The sequence below is a fragment of the Pristiophorus japonicus genome, chromosome 20 (genome assembly GCF_044704955.1).
Source record: "Pristiophorus japonicus isolate sPriJap1 chromosome 20, sPriJap1.hap1, whole genome shotgun sequence".
Lineage (NCBI taxonomy): Eukaryota > Metazoa > Chordata > Chondrichthyes > Pristiophoridae > Pristiophorus > Pristiophorus japonicus.
Genome location: NC_091996.1, coordinates 2,560,604 through 2,582,348, shown reverse-complemented (window position 1 = coordinate 2,582,348; position 21,745 = coordinate 2,560,604). Strand labels below are relative to the sequence as shown.

General features: G+C 57.7%; 1 protein-coding gene across 1 annotated transcript in view; it reads left to right on the top strand.

The window, feature by feature from the left end:
• adamts13 (ADAM metallopeptidase with thrombospondin type 1 motif, 13) overlaps positions 1-21,032 on the top strand; it is a 196,053-nt gene extending 175,021 nt beyond the window's left edge. The window contains exons 30-35 of the mRNA XM_070863579.1: positions 8,460-8,664; positions 11,570-11,846; positions 13,006-13,152; positions 15,698-15,871; positions 18,329-18,507; positions 20,515-21,032. Of these exons, the coding sequence (XP_070719680.1) occupies positions 8,460-8,664; positions 11,570-11,846; positions 13,006-13,152; positions 15,698-15,871; positions 18,329-18,507; positions 20,515-20,685 (1,153 nt within the window). The 3' untranslated portion in view covers positions 20,686-21,032. The remainder of the gene's footprint in view (positions 1-8,459; positions 8,665-11,569; positions 11,847-13,005; positions 13,153-15,697; positions 15,872-18,328; positions 18,508-20,514) is intronic.
• Positions 21,033-21,745: the final 713 nt, after the last annotated feature.

Genomic DNA, 21,745 nt, shown 5'->3' with positions numbered 1-21,745 from the left:
TGACTCTCACTGGGGTATGGGTTCCACACACACTGACTCTCACTGGGGTACGGGTCCCACATACACTGACTCTCACTGGGGTATGGGTTCCACACACACTGACTCTCACTGGGGTATGGGTTCCACACACACTGACTCTCACTGGGGTACGGGTCCCACACACACTGACTCTCACTGGGGTATGGGTCCCACACACACTGACTCTCACTGGGGTACAGTCCCACACACACTGACTCTCACTGGGGTATGGGTCCCACACACACTGACTCTCACTAGGGTATGGGTTCCACACACACTGAGTCTCACTGGGGTACGGGTCCCACACACACTGACTCTCACTGGGGTATGGGTCCCACACACACTGACTCTCACTGGGATATGGGTCCCACACACACTGACTCTCACTGGGGTACGGGTCCCACATACACTGAATCTCACTGGGATACAGTCCCATACACACTGACTCTCACTGGGGTACGTGTCCCACACACACTGACTCTCACTGGGGTATGGGTCCCACATACACTGACTCTCACTGGGGTACGGGTCCCACACACACTGACTCTCACTGGGGTACAGTCCCACACCCATTGACTCTCACTGGGGTACGGGTCCCACACACACTGACTCTCACTGGGGTACGGGTCCCACACACACTGGCTCTCACTGGGGTATGGGTCCCACACACACTGACTCTCACTGGGGTACGGGTCCCACACACACTGACTCTCACTGGGGTACAGTCCCACACCCACTGACTCTCACTGGGGTACAGTCCCACACACACTGATTCTCATTGGGGTACAGGTCCCACACACACTGACTCTCACTGGGGTATGGGTTCCACACACACTGACTCTCACTGGGGTACGGGTCCCACACACACTGACTCTCACTGGGGTATGGGTCCCACACACACTGACTCTCACTGGGGTACAGGTCCCACACACACTGACTCTCACTCGGGTATGGGTTCCACACACACTGAGTCTCACTGGGGTACGGGTCCCACACACACTGACTCTCACTGGGGTATGGGTCCCACACACACTGACTCTCACTGGGATATGGGTCCCACACACACTGACTCTCACTGGGGTACGGGTCCCACATACACTGAATCTCACTGGGATACAGTCCCATACACACTGACTCTCACTGGGTGACGTGTCCCACACACACTGACTCTCACTGGGGTATGGGTCCCACACACACTGACTCTCACTGGGATATGGGTCCCACACACACTGACTCTCACTGGGGTACGGGTCCCACATACACTGACTCTCACTGGGATACAGTCCCATACACACTGACTCTCACTGGGGTACGTGTCCCACACACACTGACTCTCACTGGGGTATGGGTCCCACATACACTGACTCTCACTGGGGTACGGGTCCCACACACACTGACTCTCACTGGGGTACAGTCCCACGCACACTGACTCTCACTGGGGTACAGGTCCCACACACACTGACTCTCACTGGGGTACGGGTCCCACAGACACTGACTCTCACTGGGGTACAGGTCCCACACACACTGACTCTCACTGGGGTACAGTCCCACACACACTGACTCTCACTGGGGTACAGGTCCCACACACACTGACTCTCACTGGGGTACGGGTCCCACAGACACTGACTCTCACTGGGGTACAGGTCCCACACACACTGACTCTCACTGGGGTACAGTCCCACACACACTGACTCTCACTGGGGTACGGGTCCCACACACACTGACTCTCACTGGGGTAGGGGTCCCACACACACTGACTCTCACTGGGGTACGGGTCCCACACACACTGACTCTCACTGGGGTACGGGTCCCACACACACTGACTCTCACTGGGGTACGGGTCCCACACACACTGACTCTCACTGGGGTACGGGTTCCACACACACTGACTCTCACTGGGATATGGGTCCCACACACACTGACTCTTACTGGGGTACGGGTTCCACACACACTGACTCTCACTGGGGTACGGGTCCCACACACACTGACTCTCACTGGGGTATGGGTTCCACACACACTGACTCTCACTGGGATATGGGTTCCACACACACTGACTCTCACTGGGGTACGGGTCCCACACACACTGAGTCTCACTGGGGTACGGGTCCCACACACACTGACTCTCACTGGGGTACAGTCCCACACACACTGACTCTCACTGGGGTATGGGTCCCACACACACTGACTCTCACTGGGATATGGGTCCCACACACACTGACTCTCACTGGGATATGGGTCCCACACACACTGACTCTCACTGGGGTACGGGTCCCACATACACTGACTCTCACTGGGGTATGGGTTCCACACACACTGACTCTCACTGGGGTATGGGTTCCACACACACTGACTCTCACTGGGGTACGGGTCCCACACACACTGACTCTCACTGGGGTATGGGTCCCACACACACTGACTCTCACTGGGGTACAGTCCCACACACACTGACTCTCACTGGGGTATGGGTCCCACACACACTGACTCTCACGAGGGTATGGGTTCCACACACACTGAGTCTCACTGGGGTACGGGTCCCACACACACTGACTCTCACTGGGATATGGGTCCCACACACACTGACTCTCACTGGGGTACGGGTCCCACATACACTGAATCTCACTGGGATACAGTCCCATACACACTGACTCTCACTGGGGTACGTGTCCCACACACACTGACTCTCACTGGGGTATGGGTCCCACATACACTGACTCTCACTGGGGTACGGGTCCCACACACACTGACTCTCACTGGGGTACAGTCCCACACCCATTGACTCTCACTGGGGTACGGGTCCCACACACACTGACTCTCACTGGGGTACGGGTCCCACACACATTGACTCTCACTGGGGTACGGGTCCCACACACACTGGCTCTCACTGGGGTATGGGTCCCACACACACTGACTCTCACTGGGGTACGGGTCCCACACACAGGGACTCTCACTGGGGTACAGTCCCACACACACTGACTCTCACTGGGGTACGGGTCCCACACACACTGACTCTCACTGGGGTACAGTCCCACACCCACTGACTCTCACTGGGGTACAGTCCCACACACACTGATTCTCATTGGGGTACAGGTCCCACACACACTGACTCTCACTGGGGTATGGGTTCCACACACACTGACTCTCACTGGGGTACGGGTCCCACACACACTGACTCTCACTGGGGTATGGGTCCCACACACACTGACTCTCACTGGGGTACAGTCCCACACACACTGACTCTCACTGGGGTACAGGTCCCACACACACTGACTCTCACTCGGGTATGGGTTCCACACACACTGAGTCTCACTGGGGTACGGGTCCCACACACACTGACTCTCACTGGGGTATGGGTCCCACACACACTGACTCTCACTGGGATATGGGTCCCACACACACTGACTCTCACTGGGGTACGGGTCCCACATACACTGAATCTCACTGGGATACAGTCCCATACACACTGACTCTCACTGGGTGACGTGTCCCAGACACACTGACTCTCACTGGGGTATGGGTCCCACACACACTGACTCTCACTGGGATATGGGTCCCACACACACTGACTCTCACTGGGGTACGGGTCCCACATACACTGACTCTCACTGGGATACAGTCCCATACACACTGACTCTCACTGGGGTACGTGTCCCACACACACTGACTCTCACTGGGGTATGGGTCCCACATACACTGACTCTCACTGGGGTACGGGTCCCACACACACTGACTCTCACTGGGGTACAGTCCCACGCACACTGACTCTCACTGGGGTACAGGTCCCACACACACTGACTCTCACTGGGGTACGGGTCCCACAGACACTGACTCTCACTGGGGTACAGGTCCCACACACACTGACTCTCACTGGGGTACAGTCCCACACACACTGACTCTCACTGGGGTACAGGTCCCACACACACTGACTCTCACTGGGGTACGGGTCCCACAGACACTGACTCTCACTGGGGTACAGGTCCCACACACACTGACTCTCACTGGGGTACAGTCCCACACACACTGACTCTCACTGGGGTACGGGTCCCACACACACTGACTCTCACTGGGGTAGGGGTCCCACACACACTGACTCTCACTGGGGTACGGGTCCCACACACACTGACTCTCACTGGGGTACGGGTCCCACACACACTGACTCTCACTGGGGTACGGGTTCCACACACACTGACTCTCACTGGGGTATGGGTCCCACACACACTGACTCTTACTGGGGTACGGGTTCCACACACACTGACTCTCACTGGGGTACGGGTCCCACACACACTGACTCTCACTGGGGTACGGGTTCCACACACACTGACTCTCACTGGGGTACGGGTTCCACACACACTGACTCTCACTGGGGTATGGGTTCCACACACACTGACTCTCACTGGGATATGGGTTCCACACACACTGACTCTCACTGGGGTACGGGTCCCACACACACTGAGTCTCACTGGGGTACGGGTCCCACACACACTGACTCTCACTGGGGTACAGTCCCACACACACTGACTCTCACTGGGGTATGGGTCCCACACACACTGACTCTCACTGGGATATGGGTCCCACACACACTGACTCTCACTGGGATATGGGTCCCACACACACTGACTCTCACTGGGGTACGGGTCCCACATACACTGACTCTCACTGGGGTATGGGTTCCACACACACTGACTCTCACTGGGGTATGGGTTCCACACACACTGACTCTCACTGGGGTACGGGTCCCACACACACTGACTCTCACTGGGGTATGGGTCCCACACACACTGACTCTCACTGGGGTACAGTCCCACACACACTGACTCTCACTGGGGTATGGGTCCCACACACACTGACTCTCACTAGGGTATGGGTTCCACACACACTGAGTCTCACTGGGGTACGGGTCCCACACACACTGACTCTCACTGGGGTATGGGTCCCACACACACTGACTCTCACTGGGATATGGGTCCCACACACACTGACTCTCACTGGGGTACGGGTCCCACATACACTGAATCTCACTGGGATACAGTCCCATACACACTGACTCTCACTGGGGTACGTGTCCCACACACACTGACTCTCACTGGGGTACAGTCCCACACCCATTGACTCTCACTGGGGTACGGGTCCCACACACACTGACTCTCACTGGGGTACGGGTCCCACACACATTGACTCTCACTGGGGTACGGGTCCCACACACACTGGCTCTCACTGGGGTATGGGTCCCACACACACTGACTCTCACTGGGGTACGGGTCCCACACACAGGGACTCTCACTGGGGTACAGTCCCACACACACTGACTCTCACTGGGGTACGGGTCCCACACACACTGACTCTCACTGGGGTACAGTCCCACACCCACTGACTCTCACTGGGGTACGGGTCCCACACACACTGACTCTCACTGGGGTACGGGTCCCACACACACTGACTCTCACTGGGGTACGGGTCCCACACACACTGACTCTCACTGGGGTACGGGTCCCACACACATTGACTCTCACTGGGGTACAGTCCCACACACACTGACTCTCACTGGGGTACGGGTCCCACACACATTGACTCTCACTGGGGTACAGTCCCACACACACTGACTCTCACTGGGGTATGGGTCCCACACACATTGACTCTCACTGGGGTACGGGTCCCACACACAGGGACTCTCACTGGGGTACAGTCCCACACACACTGATTCTCATTGGGGTACAGGTCCCACACACACTGACTCTCACTGGGGTACGGGTTCCACACACACTGACTCTCACTGGGGTACGGGTCCCACACACACTGACTCTCACTGGGGTATGGGTCCCACACACACTGACTCTCACTGGGATATGGGTCCCACACACACTGACTCTCACTGGGGTACGGGTCCCACATACACTGAATCTCACTGGGATACAGTCCCATACACACTGACTCTCACTGGGGTACGTGTCCCACACACACTGACTCTCACTGGGGTACAGTCCCACACCCATTGACTCTCACTGGGGTACGGGTCCCACACACACTGACTCTCACTGGGGTACGGGTCCCACACACATTGACTCTCACTGGGGTACGGGTCCCACACACACTGGCTCTCACTGGGGTATGGGTCCCACACACACTGACTCTCACTGGGGTACGGGTCCCACACACAGGGACTCTCACTGGGGTACAGTCCCACACACACTGACTCTCACTGGGGTACGGGTCCCACACACACTGACTCTCACTGGGGTACAGTCCCACACCCACTGACTCTCACTGGGGTACGGGTCCCACACACACTGACTCTCACTGGGGTACGGGTCCCACACACACTGACTCTCACTGGGGTACGGGTCCCACACACACTGACTCTCACTGGGGTACGGGTCCCACACACATTGACTCTCACTGGGGTACAGTCCCACACACACTGACTCTCACTGGGGTACGGGTCCCACACACATTGACTCTCACTGGGGTACAGTCCCACACACACTGACTCTCACTGGGGTATGGGTCCCACACACATTGACTCTCACTGGGGTACGGGTCCCACACACAGGGACTCTCACTGGGGTACAGTCCCACACACACTGATTCTCATTGGGGTACAGGTCCCACACACACTGACTCTCACTGGGGTACGGGTTCCACACACACTGACTCTCACTGGGGTACGGGTCCCACACACACTGACTCTCACTGGGGTATGGGTCCCACACACACTGACTCTCACTGGGGTACAGTCCCACACACACTGACTCTCACTGGGGTACAGGTCCCACACACACTGACTCTCACTAGGGTATGGGTTCCACACACACTGAGTCTCACTGGGGTACGGGTCCCACACACACTGACTCTCACTGGGGTATGGGTCCCACACACACTGACTCTCACTGGGATATGGGTCCCACACACACTGACTCTCACTGGGGTACGGGTCCCACATACACTGAATCTCACTGGGATACAGTCCCATACACACTGACTCTCACTGGGGTACGTGTCCCACACACACTGACTCTCACTGGGGTACGGGTCCCACACACATTGACTCTCACTGGGGTACGGGTCCCACACACACTGGCTCTCACTGGGGTATGGGTCCCACACACACTGACTCTCACTGGGGTACGGGTCCCACACACAGGGACTCTCACTGGGGTACAGTCCCACACACACTGACTCTCACTGGGGTACGGGTCCCACACACACTGACTCTCACTGGGGTACAGTCCCACACCCACTGACTCTCACTGGGGTACGGGTCCCACACACACTGACTCTCACTGGGGTACGGGTCCCACACACACTGACTCTCACTGGGGTACGGGTCCCACACACACTGACTCTCACTGGGGTACGGGTCCCACACACATTGACTCTCACTGGGGTACAGTCCCACACACACTGACTCTCACTGGGGTACGGGTCCCACACACATTGACTCTCACTGGGGTACAGTCCCACACACACTGACTCTCACTGGGGTACGGGTCCCACACACAGGGACTCTCACTGGGGTACAGTCCCACACACACTGATTCTCATTGGGGTACAGGTCCCACACACACTGACTCTCACTGAGGTACGGTCCCACACATACTGACTCTCACTGGTGTACAGTCCCACACACACTGACTCTCACTGGGGTACAGTCCCACACACACTGATTCTCACTGGGGTACAGGTCCCACACACACTGACTCTCACTGGGGTACGGGTCCCACACACACTGACTCTCACTGGGGTACAGTCCCACACACACTGATTCTCACTGGGGTACAGGTCCCACACACACTGACTCTCCCTGGGGTACAGGTCCCACACACACTGATTCTCACTGGGGTACAGGTCCCACACACACTGACACTCACTGGGGTACAGGTCCCACACACACTGACTCTCACTGGGGTATGGGTCCCACACACACTGACTCTCACTGGGGTACAGGTCCCACACACACTGACACTCACTGGGGTACGGGTCCCACACACACTGACTCTCACTGGGGTACAGGTCCCACACACACTGACACTCACTGGGGTACAGGTCCCACACACACTGACTCTCACTGGGGTACAGGTCCCACACACACTGACACTCACTGGGGTACAGGTCCCACACACACAGGGACTCTCACTGGGGTACAGGTCCCACACACACTGACACTCACTGGGGTACAGGTCCCACACACACTGACTCTCACTGGGGTACAGTCCCACACACACTGACTCTCACTGGGGTACAGTCCCACACACACTGACTCTCACTGGGGTAAGGGTCCCACACACACTGACTCTCACTGGGGTACAGTCCCACACACACTGACTCTCACTGGGGTACAGTCCCACACACAGGGACTCTCACTGGTGGAGGGAAGGATGGTGGATGGAGGGAGGAGAACACTGGGCTTGAGGCGGAACACTGGGTCACTGTGTGCCTCTGCCGGACAGGTGGCGAGTTTGGGAGCCCGGACGGTGTTCGGTGGTTTGTGGGAAGGGCCTGGCCGAGAGGCGCGTGGCCTGCGTCCAGCTCCACAACGGGACAGATGTGGAAGTGACAAAGATGTTGTGCGCGGGGGCAGAGGAACCGCTGTCCGTCGTCCCATGTGTCGTCAGCAAGTGCCCATTCGGCTGGAATCCCCGGGACTGGTCCCAGGTCAGTGTCTGTTCTTGGTCCAAAATGGATGACCTCACACTTGCCTGTGTTGAAATCCATCTGCCACAGTTTTGCCCAATCTATCGAAGTCTCTTTGTAAATTTATGCTCCCATCTACTTACTATGACATGAATTTTGTGTCATCAGCAAACTTGTCGATATGGCTCTCTAGTGTGTTATGTAAATCATTAATAAATATCATCGGCAGCCCCTTGAAATCGAGGAAGACTTGCTTCCACTCTCATAGTGAGTTCTCAGGTGGCCGAACAGTCCAATACAGGAATTACAGTCCCTGTCACAGGTGGGACAGACAGTGGTTGGGGGAAGGGGAGGGTGGGACTGGTTTGCCGCACGCTCCTTCCGCTGCCTGCGCTTGGTTTCTGCACGCTCTCGGCGACGAGACTCGAAGTGCTCAGCGCCCTCCCGGATGCACTTCCTCCACTTAGGGCGGTCTTTGGCCAGCGACTCCCAGGTACTTTATCAAGGAGGCTTTGAGGGTGTCCTTCAACCATTTCCTCTGCCACCTGGGGCTTGCTTGCCGTGTTGGAGTTCCGAGTAGATCGTTTACTTTGGGAGTCTCGTGTCTGGGGGACATGCGGACGATGTGGCCCTGCCCAGCGGAGCTGGTCGAGTGTGGTCAGTGCTTCGATGCTGGGGATGTTGGCCAGATCGAGGACGTTAACGTTGGTGCGTCTGTCCTCCCGGGGGATTTGCAGGATCTTGCGGAGACATCGTTGGCGGTGTCAGGCTGCCTGTTGGCGGCCCAGCTGAACCCGGGGCAATAATTGTCGGCCCAACATGGCAGTCGGCAGACAAAAAAAAAATCCGTGGCGGCAGCAGCAATAGGTTCTTCCCTTTAACGGGAGCCGTCACTGCCATTTTCGAAGGACTACAGCCTCACTGCACCGGCAGAATAAGCAGCAAGATTTTTTTCGGTGGAAGTTCACCGGCGGGGGGACATCAGCAGTGCGCGCTCTGATGACGCACTTAGGACGGATTGGCAGCAGTGGAGCAGGAACAGCGGGTTACTGCCGGGATACCGCAGGAGGGGAATTTCCAAAATGGCGGCCATCGCACTCCGCAGCATGGCCACTGATTACCGGTGGTAACAGCCCTTAAGAGAAGGGGCAATTTCAGCCCCCGTGTCTCGTACCACCCAACCAATCTCCGAACCAGGTCAATCATTTGCCTTCCATTCCATGAGCTTTCATTTTAGCCAACAGCCTCCGATCTGGAACCTTATCGAATGCCTTCTGGAAGTCCATATAAACTCCATCGATAGACATTCTCCTGGTCTACTATTTTAGTTACTTTCTCAAACATTCAATTAGGTTTGTTAGACATGACCCACCCTTTACAATTCCATGCTGGCTCTCTCTAATCAGCTCATTTCTCCAAGTGCTCAGTCACTCTGTCCTTAATTGTAGATTCTAATAACTTCCCCACAACAGATAGTAGATTAACAAATCTATTATTTCCTCGTTTCTCTCCCACCTTTCTTAAAAAATGAAGTTGGATTTGAGGGAGGGAGAATGTGGGGTTGAGGGAGAGGTTGGGTAGGGTTGAGGGTGGCGTTGGGGTTGGGTTGAGGAGGGGGCGGGATTGAGGAGAGGGCGGGGTTGGGTTGAGGAGGGGGTGGAGTTGAGGAGGGGGCGGTATTGAGGGTGGAGCTGGGTTGAGGTGGGGTTGGGTTGAGGAGGGGGTGGGGTTGAGGAGGGGGTAGGGTTGAGGAGGGAGTGGGGTTGGGTTGAGGGTGGGGTTGGGTTGAGGGGGGGGCGAGGTTGAGGAGGGGGTGGGGTTGGGGTTGAGGGGGGTGGGGTTGGGTTGGGTGGGGGGTGGGGTTGAGGAGGGGGTGGGGTTGAGTTGAGGAGAGGGTGGGGTTGGGTTGAGGAGGGGGTGGGGTTGGGTTGAGGAGGAGGGGGTGGGGTTGGGTTGAGGAGGGGGTGGGGTTGGGTTGAGGAGGGGGTAGGGTTGGGTTGAGGAGGGGGTGGGGTTGGGTTGAGGGGGTGGGGTTGAGGGGGGGGTGGGGTTGGGTTGAGGAGGGGGTGGGGTTGGGTTGAGGGGGTTGGGGTTGAGGGGGTTGGGGTTGAGGGGGGGTGGGGTTGAGGAGGGGGTGAGGTTGAGGAGGGGGTGAGGTTGAGGGGGGGATGAGGTTGGGTTGAGGTGGGGTTGGGTTGAGGGGGGGGCGGGGTTGGGTTGAGGGGGGGGGCGGGGTTGAGGAGGGGGTGGGGTTGGGTTGAGGGGTTGGGGTTGAGGAGGGGGTGGGGTTGGGTTGAGGGGGGTTGGGTTGAGGAGGGGGCGGGGTTGAGGAGGGGGTGGGGTTGAGGGGGAGGTGGGGTTGGGTTGAGGGGGGGTGGGGTTGGTTTGAGGGGGGGCGGGTTTGAGGAGGGGGTGGGGTTGGGTTGAGGGGGGTGGGGTTGAGGAGGGGGTGGGGTTGTGTTGAGGGGGGTGGGGTTGAGGAGGGGGTTGGGTTGAGGGGGGGGTGGGGTTGGGTTGAGGAGGGGGCGGGGTGGGGTTGAGGAGGGGGTGAGGTTGGTTTGAGGGGGGGTTGGGTTGAGGGGGGGGCGAGGTTGAGGAGTGGGTGGGGTTGGGTTGAGGGGGAGGTGGGGTTGGGTTGAGGGGGAGGTGGGGTTGGGTTGAGGGGGGTGGGGTTGGTTTGAGGGGGTTGGGTTGAGGGGGGGTGGGGTTGGGTTGAGGGGGGGTGGGGTTGGGTTGAGGGGGGGTGGGGTTGGGTTGAGGGGGGGTGGGGTTGGGTTGGGTTGAGGGGGGTGGGGTTGAGGAGGGGGGTGGGGTTGAGGAGGGGGCGGGGTGGGGTTGAGGGGGGTGGGGTTGAGGAGGGGGTGAGGTTGAGGAGATGTCGGGGTGACTCTGTAGGTTTCAGGCTGTGAATTGTTCCCTTTCCCAGTGCTCCGTTTCCTGCGGGCTTGGGACCCGACACCGGCAGCTGTTCTGCATCAATCTGGACTCGACCGAGAACGTGCTGGACGCCTTCTGTGACCATCTGACCAAGCTCGCCACCACGGAGCCTTGTGACACAGGGCCCTGCCCGACCCACACACCAGCCGTGCCGGGGGCTCCCACAGCCTTCATTAGCCGCCCAGCTGTACCACAAAAACCCAGGACGGTGACAGACCCAACCACACTGGCTAAAGACTCAAGGGATCAAAACACCGAGGATACCAGTTACGTACTCACAACACATCACTGACCCATTCTAACCCACCGTGCAACACTCCCAGGGCAGGTACAGGGGGTTAGATACAGAGTAAAGCTCCCTCTACACTGTCCCATCAAACACTCCCAGGGCAGGTACAGCACGGGGTTAGATACAGAGTAAAGCTCCCTCTACACTATCCCATCAAACACTCCCAGGGCAGGTACACGGGGTTAGATACAGAGTAAAGCTCCCTCTACACTGTCCCATCAAACACTTCCAGGGCAGGTACAGGGGGTTAGATACAGAGTAAAGCTCCCTCTACACTGTCCCATCAAACACTCCCAGGGCAGGTACAGGGGGTTAGATACAGAGTAAAGCTCCTTCTACACTGTCCCATCAAACACTCCCAGGGCAGGTACAGCACAGGTTAGATACAGAGTAAAGCTCCCTCTACACTGTCCCATCAAACACTCCCAGGGCAGGTACAGCACAGGTTAGATACAGAGTAAAGCTCTCTCTACACTGTCCCATCAAACACTCCCAGGGCAGGTACAGGGGGTCAGATACAGAGTAAAGCTCCCTCTACACTGTCCCATCAAACACTCCCAGGGCAGGTACAGCACGGGTTAGATACAGAGTAAAGCTCCCTCTACACTGTCCCATCAAACACTCCCAGGGCAGGTACAGGGGGTCAGATACAGAGTAAAGCTCCCTCTACACTGTCCCATCAAACACTCCCAGGGCAGGTACAGCATGGGGTTAGATACAGAGTAAAGCTCCCTCTACACTGTCCCATCAAACACTCCCAGGGCAGGTACAGGGGGTTAGATACAGAGTAAAGCTCCCTCTGCACTGTCCCATCAAACACTCCCAGGGCAGGTACAGGGGGTTAGATACAGAGTAAAGCTCCCTCTACACTGTCCCATCAAACACTCCCAGGGCAGGTACAGGGGGTTAGATACAGAGTAAAGCTCCCTCTACACTGTCCCATCAAACACTCCCAGGGCAGGTACAGGGGGTTAGATACAGAGTAAAGCTCCCTCTACACTGTCCCATCAAACACTCAGGGCAGGTACAGCACAGGGTTAGATACAGAGTAAAGCTCCCTCGACACTGTCACTCTCTCTGCACCACCTAGGCCCCGAGATGCGCAGTGACACTGATGATCTTGCGCTTTGTTCCAGGTGCGTGTGGGTCGCTGGTCCTGAGAGAGTCAGGGACTCTGAACCTAACCAGCCTGCAGGGCAGGGAGTGCCTGGTCACCATTGTTCGCCCACTGGACGAGGTCATCACCATCCGCGTTCTGTCCAGCTCGTTGAACTGCAGCATGCGTAAGAGCCCATCGTAGCCTTATCCTGTTAGAGACACTCCACACTGACGAAAACTCTCAGAAGCTACCCATTAAAGTGGTGGGGCAAGGCCGGGGGGAAGTTGGTGGAGGAGATTTACGCAAGGAGAGCCATGCGCGCAAGTGAATCAGTGCCTGTAGGACCCGTCCCCCAGTGAGTCAGTGTGTGTGGGACCTGTACCCCAGTGAGAGTCAGTGTGTGTGGGACCCGTACCCCAGTGAGAGTCAGTGTGTGTGGGACCCGTACCCCAGTGAGAGTCAGTGTGTGTGGGACCTGTACCCCAGTGAGAGTCAGTGTGTGTGGGACCTGTACCCCAGTGAGAGTCAGTGTGTGTGGGACCTGTACCCCAGTGAGAGTCAGTGTGTGTGGGACCCGTCCCCCAGTGAGTCAGTGTGTGTGGGACCCGTCCCCCAGTGAGAGTCAGTGTGTGTGGGACTGTACCCCAGTGAGAGTCAGTGTGTGTGGGACCGTACCCCAGTGAGAGTCAGTGTGTGTGGGACTGTACCCCAGTGAGAGTCAGTGTGTGTGGGACTGTCCCCCAGTGAGAGTCAGTGTGTGTGGGACCCGTACCCCAGTGAGAGTCAGTGTGTGTGGGACCCGTACCCCAGTGAGAGTCAGTGTGTGTGGGACATGCACCCCAGTGAGAGTCAGTGTGTGTGGGACCCGTACCCCAGTGAGAGCCAGTGCGTGTGGGACCCGTACCCCAGTGAGAGTCAGTGTGTGTGGGACCCGTACCCCAGTGAGAGTCAGTGTGTGTGGGACCTGTACCCCAGTGAGAGTCAGTGTGTGTGGGACCCATACCCCAGTGAGAGTCAGTGTGTGTGGGACCGTACCCCAGTGAGAGTCAGTGTGTGTGGGACCCATACCCCAGTGAGAATCAGTGTGTGTGGGACCCGTACCCCAGTGAGAGTCAGTGTGTGTGGGACCCATACCCCAATGAGAATCAGTGTGTGTGGGACCCGTACCCCAGTGAGAGTCAGTGCGTGTGGGACCCGTACCCCAGTGAGAGTCAGTGTGTGTGGGACCCGTACCCCAGTGAGAGTCAGTGCGTGTGGGACCCGTACCCCAGTGAGAGTCAGTGCGTGTGGGACCCATACCCCAATGAGAGTCAGTGTGTATGGGACCCATACCCCAGTGAGAGTCAGTGTGTGTGGGACATGTACCCCAGTGAGAGTCAGTGTGTGTGGGACCCGTACCCCAGTGAGAGTCAGTGTGTGTGGGACCTGTACCCCAGTGAGAGTCAGTGTGTGTGGGACCCTTACCCCAGTGAGAGTCAGTGTGTGTGGGACCTGTACCCCAGTGAGAGTCAGTGTGTGTGCGACCTGTACCCCAGTGAGAATCAGTGTGTGTGGGACCCGTACCCCAGTGAGAGTCAGTGTGTCTGGGACCCGTACCCCAGTGAGAGTCAGTGTGTGTGGGACTGTCCCCCAGTGAGAGTCAGTGTGTGTGGGACCCGTACCCCAGTGAGAGTCAGTGTGTGTGGGACCCATACCCCAGTGAGAGTCAGTGTGTGTGGGACCGTACCCCAGTGAGAGTCAGTGTGTGTGGGACCCATACCCCAGTGAGAGTCAGTGTGTGTGGGACTGTACCCCAGTGAGAGTCAGTGTGTGTGGGACTGTCCCCCAGTGAGAGTCAGTGTGTGTGGGACCCATACCACAGTGAGAATCAGTGTGTGTGGGACCCGTACCCCAGTGAGAGTCAGTGTGTGTGGGACTGTCCCCCAGTGAGAGTCAGTGTGTGTGGGACCCATACCCCAGTGAGAATCAGTGTGTGTGGGACCCGTACCCCAGTGAGAGTCAGTGTGTGTGGGACCCGTACCCCAGTGAGAGTCAGTGTGTGTGGGACCCATACCCCAGTGAGAGTCAGTGTGTGTGGGACCCATACCCCAGTGAGAGCCAGTGTGTGTGGGACCCGTACCCCAGTGAGAGTCAGTGTGTGAGGGACCCGTACCCCAGTGAGAGTCAGTGTGTGAGGGACCCGTACCCCAGTGAGAGTCAGTGTGTGTGGGACCCGTACCCCAGTGAGAGTCAGTGTGTGTGGGACCCGTACCCCAGTGAGAGTCAGTGTGTGTGGGACCCGTACCCCAGTGAGAGTCAGTGTGTGTGGGACCCGTACCCCAGTGAGAGTCAGTGTGTGTGGGACTGTCCCCCAGTGAGAGTCAGTGTGTGTGGGACCCGTACCCCAGTGAGAGTCAGTGTGTGTGGGACCCGTACCCCAGTGAGAGTCAGTGTGTGTGGGACCCGTACCCCAGTGAGAGTCAGTGTGTGTGGGACCCGTACCCCAGTGAGAGTCAGTGTGTGTGGGACCCGTACCCCAGTGAGAGTCAGTGTGTGTGGGACCCGTACCCCAGTGAGAGTCAGTGTGTGTGGGACTGTCCCCCAGTGAGAGTCAGTGTGTGTGGGACCGTACCCCAGTGAGAGTTGGTGCCTTCATGGGCAGGGTAATAATTGCCACGTCGACATGTGAATTTGGAGGGTAAATGTTGTCGGTATCGATCTCCCGATGTCGCTGCTCTTCTTTCATCCAGGGGACACTTTGTCTTTTTGTGGCCGTCGGTTGTTTTGGAGAACCTGCTCTGCAATCAGAGGCTTTCGGCTGACGTCTCTCACCAACACCCTGGCGGTCAGGCAGCGGACCCACAGCGGGGGTGGAACCATCCTCCAGTACACCAGCAGCCTCTCGCCGCGACAGTACGATAGGGGTACGTGCTCAGCTAATGGGGGGCTGGGTGTGTGGGATTGTGAGGATCACCGTGGCTCAGTGAGTCACAGGACATGGGTCGAGCCCCATTCCACAGTCATTAGCACAAAGTCCAGGTACCACACCCGGTGCAGTACTGAGGGAGCGCTGCACTGTCAGAGGGGCAGTACTGAGGGAGCGCCGTGCTGTCGGAGGGGCAGTACTGAGGGAGCGCCGCACTGTCAGAGGGGCAGTACTGAGGGAGCGCCGCACTGTCAGAGGGGCAGTACTGAGGGAGCGCCGCACTGTCAGAGGGGCAGTACTGAGGGAGTGCCGCACTGTCAGAGGGGCAGTACTGAGGGAGTGCCGCACTGTCAGAGGGGCGGGCAGTACTGAGGGAGCGCCGTGCTGTCGGAGGGGCAATACTGAGGGAGCGTTGCACTGTCGGAGGGTCAGTACTGAGGGAGCGCTGCACTGTCGGAGGGGCAGTACTGAGGGAGCGCTGCACTGTCGGAGGGACAACACTGAGAGAGCGCCGTGCTGTCGGAGGGACAGTACTGAGGGAGCGCCGCACTGCCGGAGGAGCAGTACTGAGGGAGTGCCGCACTGTCGGAGGGGCAGTACTGAGGGAGTGCTGCACTGTCGGAGGGGCAGTACTGAGGGAGCGCCGCACTGTCGGAGGGGCAGTACTGAGAGAGCGCCGTGCTGTCGGAGGGACAGTACTGAGGGAGCGTTGCAATGTCGGAGGGGCAGTACTGAGGGAGCGCTGCACTGTCGGAGGGGCAACACTGAGAGAGCGCTGCACTGTCGGAGGGGCAGCACTGAGGGAGTGCCGCACTGTCGGAGGGATAGTACTGAGGGAGCGCTGCACTGTCAGAGGAGCAGTACTGAGGGAGTGCCGCACTGTCGGAGGGGCAGTACTGAGGGAGCGCTGCACTGTCGGAGGGGCAGTACTGAGGGAGTGCTGCACTGTCGGAGGGGCAGTACTGAGGGAGTGCTGCACTGTCGGAGGGGCAGTACTGAGGGAGTGCCGCACTGTCGGAGGGGCAGTACTGAGGGAGCGCTGCACTGTCGGAGGGGCAGTACTGAGGGAGTGCTGCACTGTCGGAGGGGCAGTACTGAGGGAGTGCTGCACTGTCGGAGGGGCAGTACTGAGGGAGTGCCGCACTGTCGGAGGGGCAGTACTGAGGGAGCGCTGCACTGTCGGAGGGGCAGTACTGAGGGAGTGCCGCACTGTCGGCGGGGCAGTACTGAGGGAGCGCTGCACTGTTGGAGGGGCAGTACTGAGGGAGTGCCGCACTGTCGGAGGGACAGTATTGAGGGAGCGCTGCACTGTCGGAGGGGCAACACTGAGGGAGCACTGCACTGTCGGAGGGGCAGTATTGAGGGAGCACCGCACTGTCGGAGGGGCAGTACTGAGGGAGTGCCGCACTGTCGGAGGGGCAGTACTGAGGGAGCGCTGCACTGTCGGAGGGGCAGTACTGAGGGAGTGCCGCACTGTCGGAGGGACAGTACTGAGGGAGCGCTGCACTGTCGGAGGGGCAACACTGAGGGAGCACCGCACTGTCGGAGGGGCAGTATTGAGGGAGCACCGCACTGTCGGAGGGGCAGTATTGAGGGAGCACCGCACTGTCGGAGGGGCAGTACTGAGGGAGCGCTGCACTGTCGGAGGGGCAGTACTGAGGGAGTGCCGCACTGTCGGAGGGGCAGTACTGAGGGAGTGCCGCACTGTCGGAGGGACAGTACTGAGGGAGCGCTGCACTGTCGGAGGGGCAACACTGAGGGAGCACCGCACTGTCGGAGGGGCAGTATTGAGGGGGCACCGCACTGTCGGAGGTGCAGTATTGAGGGAGCACCGCACTGTCGGAGGGGCAGTACTGAGGGAGCGCTGCACTGTCGGAGGGGCAGTACTGAGGGAGTGCCGCACTGTCGGAGGGGCAGTACTGAGGGAGCGCCGCACTGTCGGAGGGGCAGTACTGAGGGAGTGCTGCACTGTCGGAGGGGCAGTACTGAGGGAGCGCCGCACTGCCGGAGGGAGTGCCGAACTGTCGGAGGGGCAGTACTGAGGGAGTCCAGCGCAAGGGGGCAGAACCTTAAAATTAGAGCCAGGCCGTTCAGGGTGATGTCAGGAAATACTTCACACAAAGGGCAGTGGGAATCTCCCGCAAAAAGCTGTGAATGCTGTGGGTCAATTGAAAATCACAAAACTCAGATTGATAGAATTTTGTTGGCGAAGAGTATAAAAGGTTACGGAACAAAGAACGGTAACTTGGACCGAGCTACAGATCGGCTGTGACCTACTGAATGGAGGAGTGGGCTGGAGGGCTGAATGGCCTCCTCTTCCTACGCTGCTCTGATTAATTTCCGTAAGCGCTGGAGCTGCCAGCTCTGTAATCCGGTGGGGCGGACAGACGTTACAAGGGTGCGAGCTTGAGGAGGAATCAAATTCCCCAGGCGTTGATTTTAATCCTTTTTGCAGAATGCGATGTACAGTTGTACGGGCCCCAGGGCACCATCGTCAGCCCTGTGCAGCCCTACCGCAAGGGCAAAGCCTGCCGCACCTTCATCAACGTGTCTCCAATCCATCGTATCGCAATCAAAGTCCTCTACCTGCGATTCAACGTTGGGGGCAACAACACTGCCTCCGATTACATTCTGGTGAGTTGGACCTCCCTCACTTCATACAGCACCCACACATACTGACTCTCACTGGGGTACGGGTCCCACACACACTGAGTCTCACTGGGGTACGGGTCCCACACACACTGAGTCTCACTGGGGTACGGGTCCCACACACACTGACTCTCACTGGAGTACGGGTTCCACACCCAGTGAATGTCACTGGGGTACGGGTCCCACACACACTGACTCTCACTGGGGTACGGGTCCCACACACACTGACTCTCACTGGGGTACAGGTCCCACACACACTGACTCTCACTGGGGTACATGTCCCACACACACTGACTCTCACTGGGGTATGGGTCCCACACACACTGACTCTCACTGGGGTACGGGTCCCACACACACTGACTCTCACTGGGGTACGGGTCACACACACACTGACTCTCACTGGGGTACAGTCCCACAGACACTGACTCTCACTGGGGTACAGTCCCACAGACACTGACTCTCACTGGGGTACGGGTCCCACACACATTGACTCTCACTGGGGTATGGGTCCTACACACACTGACTCTCATTGGGGTATGGGTCCTACACACACTGACTCTCACTGGGGTACGGGGCCCACACACACTGACTCTCACTGGGGTACAGGGCCCACACACACTGACTCTCACTGGGGTATGGGTCCCACACACACTAACTCTCACTGGGGTACAGGTCCCACACACACTGACTCTCACTGGGGTACGGGGCCCACACACACTGACTCTCACTGGGGTACGGGTCCCACACACACTGACTCTCACTGGGGTATGGGTCCCACACAGTGACTCTCACTGGGGTACGGGTCCCACACAGTGACTCTCACTGGGGTGCATGTCCCACACACACTGACTCTCACTGGGGTACAGATCCCACACACACTGACTCTCACTGGGGTACGGGTCCCACACACACTGACTCTCACACACACTGACTCTCAGTGGGGTACAGGTCCCACACACACTGACTCTCACTGGGGTACAGGTCCCACACACACTGACTCTCACACACATTGACTCTCACTGGGGTACAGGTCCCACACACACTGACTCTCACTGGGGTACAGGTCCCACACACACTGACTCTCACACACACTGACTCTCACTGGGGTACAGGTCCCACACACACTGACTCTCACACACACTGACTCTCACTGGGGTACAGGTCCCACACACATTGACTCTCACTGGGGTATGGGTCCTACACACACTGACTCTCACTGGGGTATGGGTCTTACACACACTGACTCTCACTGGGGTACGGGTCCCACACACACTGACTCTCACTGGGGTGCAGGTCCCACACACACTGACTCTCACTGGGGTACAGGTCCCACACACACTGACTCTCACACACACTGACTCTCACACACACTGACTCTCACTGGGGTACAGGTCCCACACACACTGACTCTCACTGGGGTAAGAGTCCCACACACACTGACTCTCACACACACTGACTCTCACTGGGGTACGGTCCCACACACACTGACTCTCACTGGGGTATGAGTCCCACACACACTGACTCTCACACACACTGACTCTCACTGGGGTACGAGTCCCACACACACTGACTCTCACTGGGGTACAGGTCCCACACACACTGACTCTCACTGGGGTATGAGTCCCACACACACTGACTCTCACACACACTGACTCTCACTGGGGTACGGGTCCCACACACACACTGACTCTCACTGGGGTACGGGTCCCACACACACTGACTCTCACTGGGGTACGGGTCCCACACACACTGACTCTCACTGGGGTATGAGTCCCACACACACTGACTCTCACACACACTGACTCTCACTGGGGTACGAGTCCCACACACACTGACTCTCACTGGGGTACGGGTCCCACACACACTGACTCTCACTGGGGTACAGGTCCCACACACACTGACACTCTAACCTGTGAGCTTTGGCCCGGTAGTGCTTCCGCCATTATTACCACAGGGTCCAGTCATTAACGGTTAAGCTCTTTGTGTTCTCAGATAAAAGACGTCAGCACACAGAGGTACTTCGCCTACAACAGCCTCTTCCTGTGGCAGTCGCTGGGAAGCTCAGTCGAGATCGAATTTCACGGCGATTTCGGATTCCGAGCCTCCTTTAGGGCTCTGCCCTCTCGAGCCCCCGGTCGCTTGCGTCAACTGAATTGTGGGTAATGGAAAGTGGCGGATTGCCGCTCTCCGGAACGTTCTGATGCTTTCTCAGTTATCCTTCTCCGTTTCCACCCAGGCACTGTCTGGTTATCACTCGCCCTGGTCACGCTGGCGAGGGATTGACATTCTCCACAGTAAGGATGGACTCTACCATGGGGCTCCACCAATGGAAACCCACCTTTCCAGGACCTTTAAGCTGCAACCTTCCGGTGTGACGAACCCCACACTGGGCACCGTTGCCTGAAGGTGGTTGAATGAGCGAGATATTCGGACCAGATTTTGCCAAGTGATAACCCTCAGTTTCTGTCTGTGCTTTCAACTGGCCAAGAACAGTCCCTGTCCAAACCCTCAGGCCCTCGAAATTCAATAGGGACAAGCCAGGGGGTCACATCCTTTGGGCTGAGACCCCTTGGCAATCCAGCCCACACTGTCAGGGCTCGGGGGGGAGGGGGGAGTGGGGCAATGGTGGCTCATAGTTTGGACATCCCTGTTATAAATCGTCGGAGAGTGGCATAGAAGTGCTGAGTTCCATAGCTCTGACGGCCTGGGATACAATGTTTGAATAGAAGTTTAAGGGGTGATCTAAATGAGGTGTTTAAGATGATTCAAGGATTCGATCGGGTAGAGAGAGAAACTATCTCCTGGGGTGGGAGGAGTCCAGAACAAGGGACAGAACCTTACAATTAGAGACCGGCCGTTCCGGGGTGATGTCAGGAAACACTTCTTCACACAAAGGGCAGTGGGAATCGGGAACTCTCTCCCCCAAAACGCTGTTGAGGCTGGGGGTCAGTTGGAAATTTCAAGACTGAGAGATTTTTGTTGGACGAGGGTATTAAGGGTTAACAAACCAAGGGGAGGAGATGAAGTTAAGATACAGATCAGCCACGATCTAACAGAATTGCGGAACAGGCTCGAGGGGCTGAACGGCCTCCTCTTGTTCCTATAATTACACAGAGTGTACAGCACAGAAACAGACCACTGCTTCATGCTCCGTTTATTCTCCACACCAGCCCCCTCCCACCCCTCTTCATCTCACCCCATCACCATATCCTTCTGTTCCTTA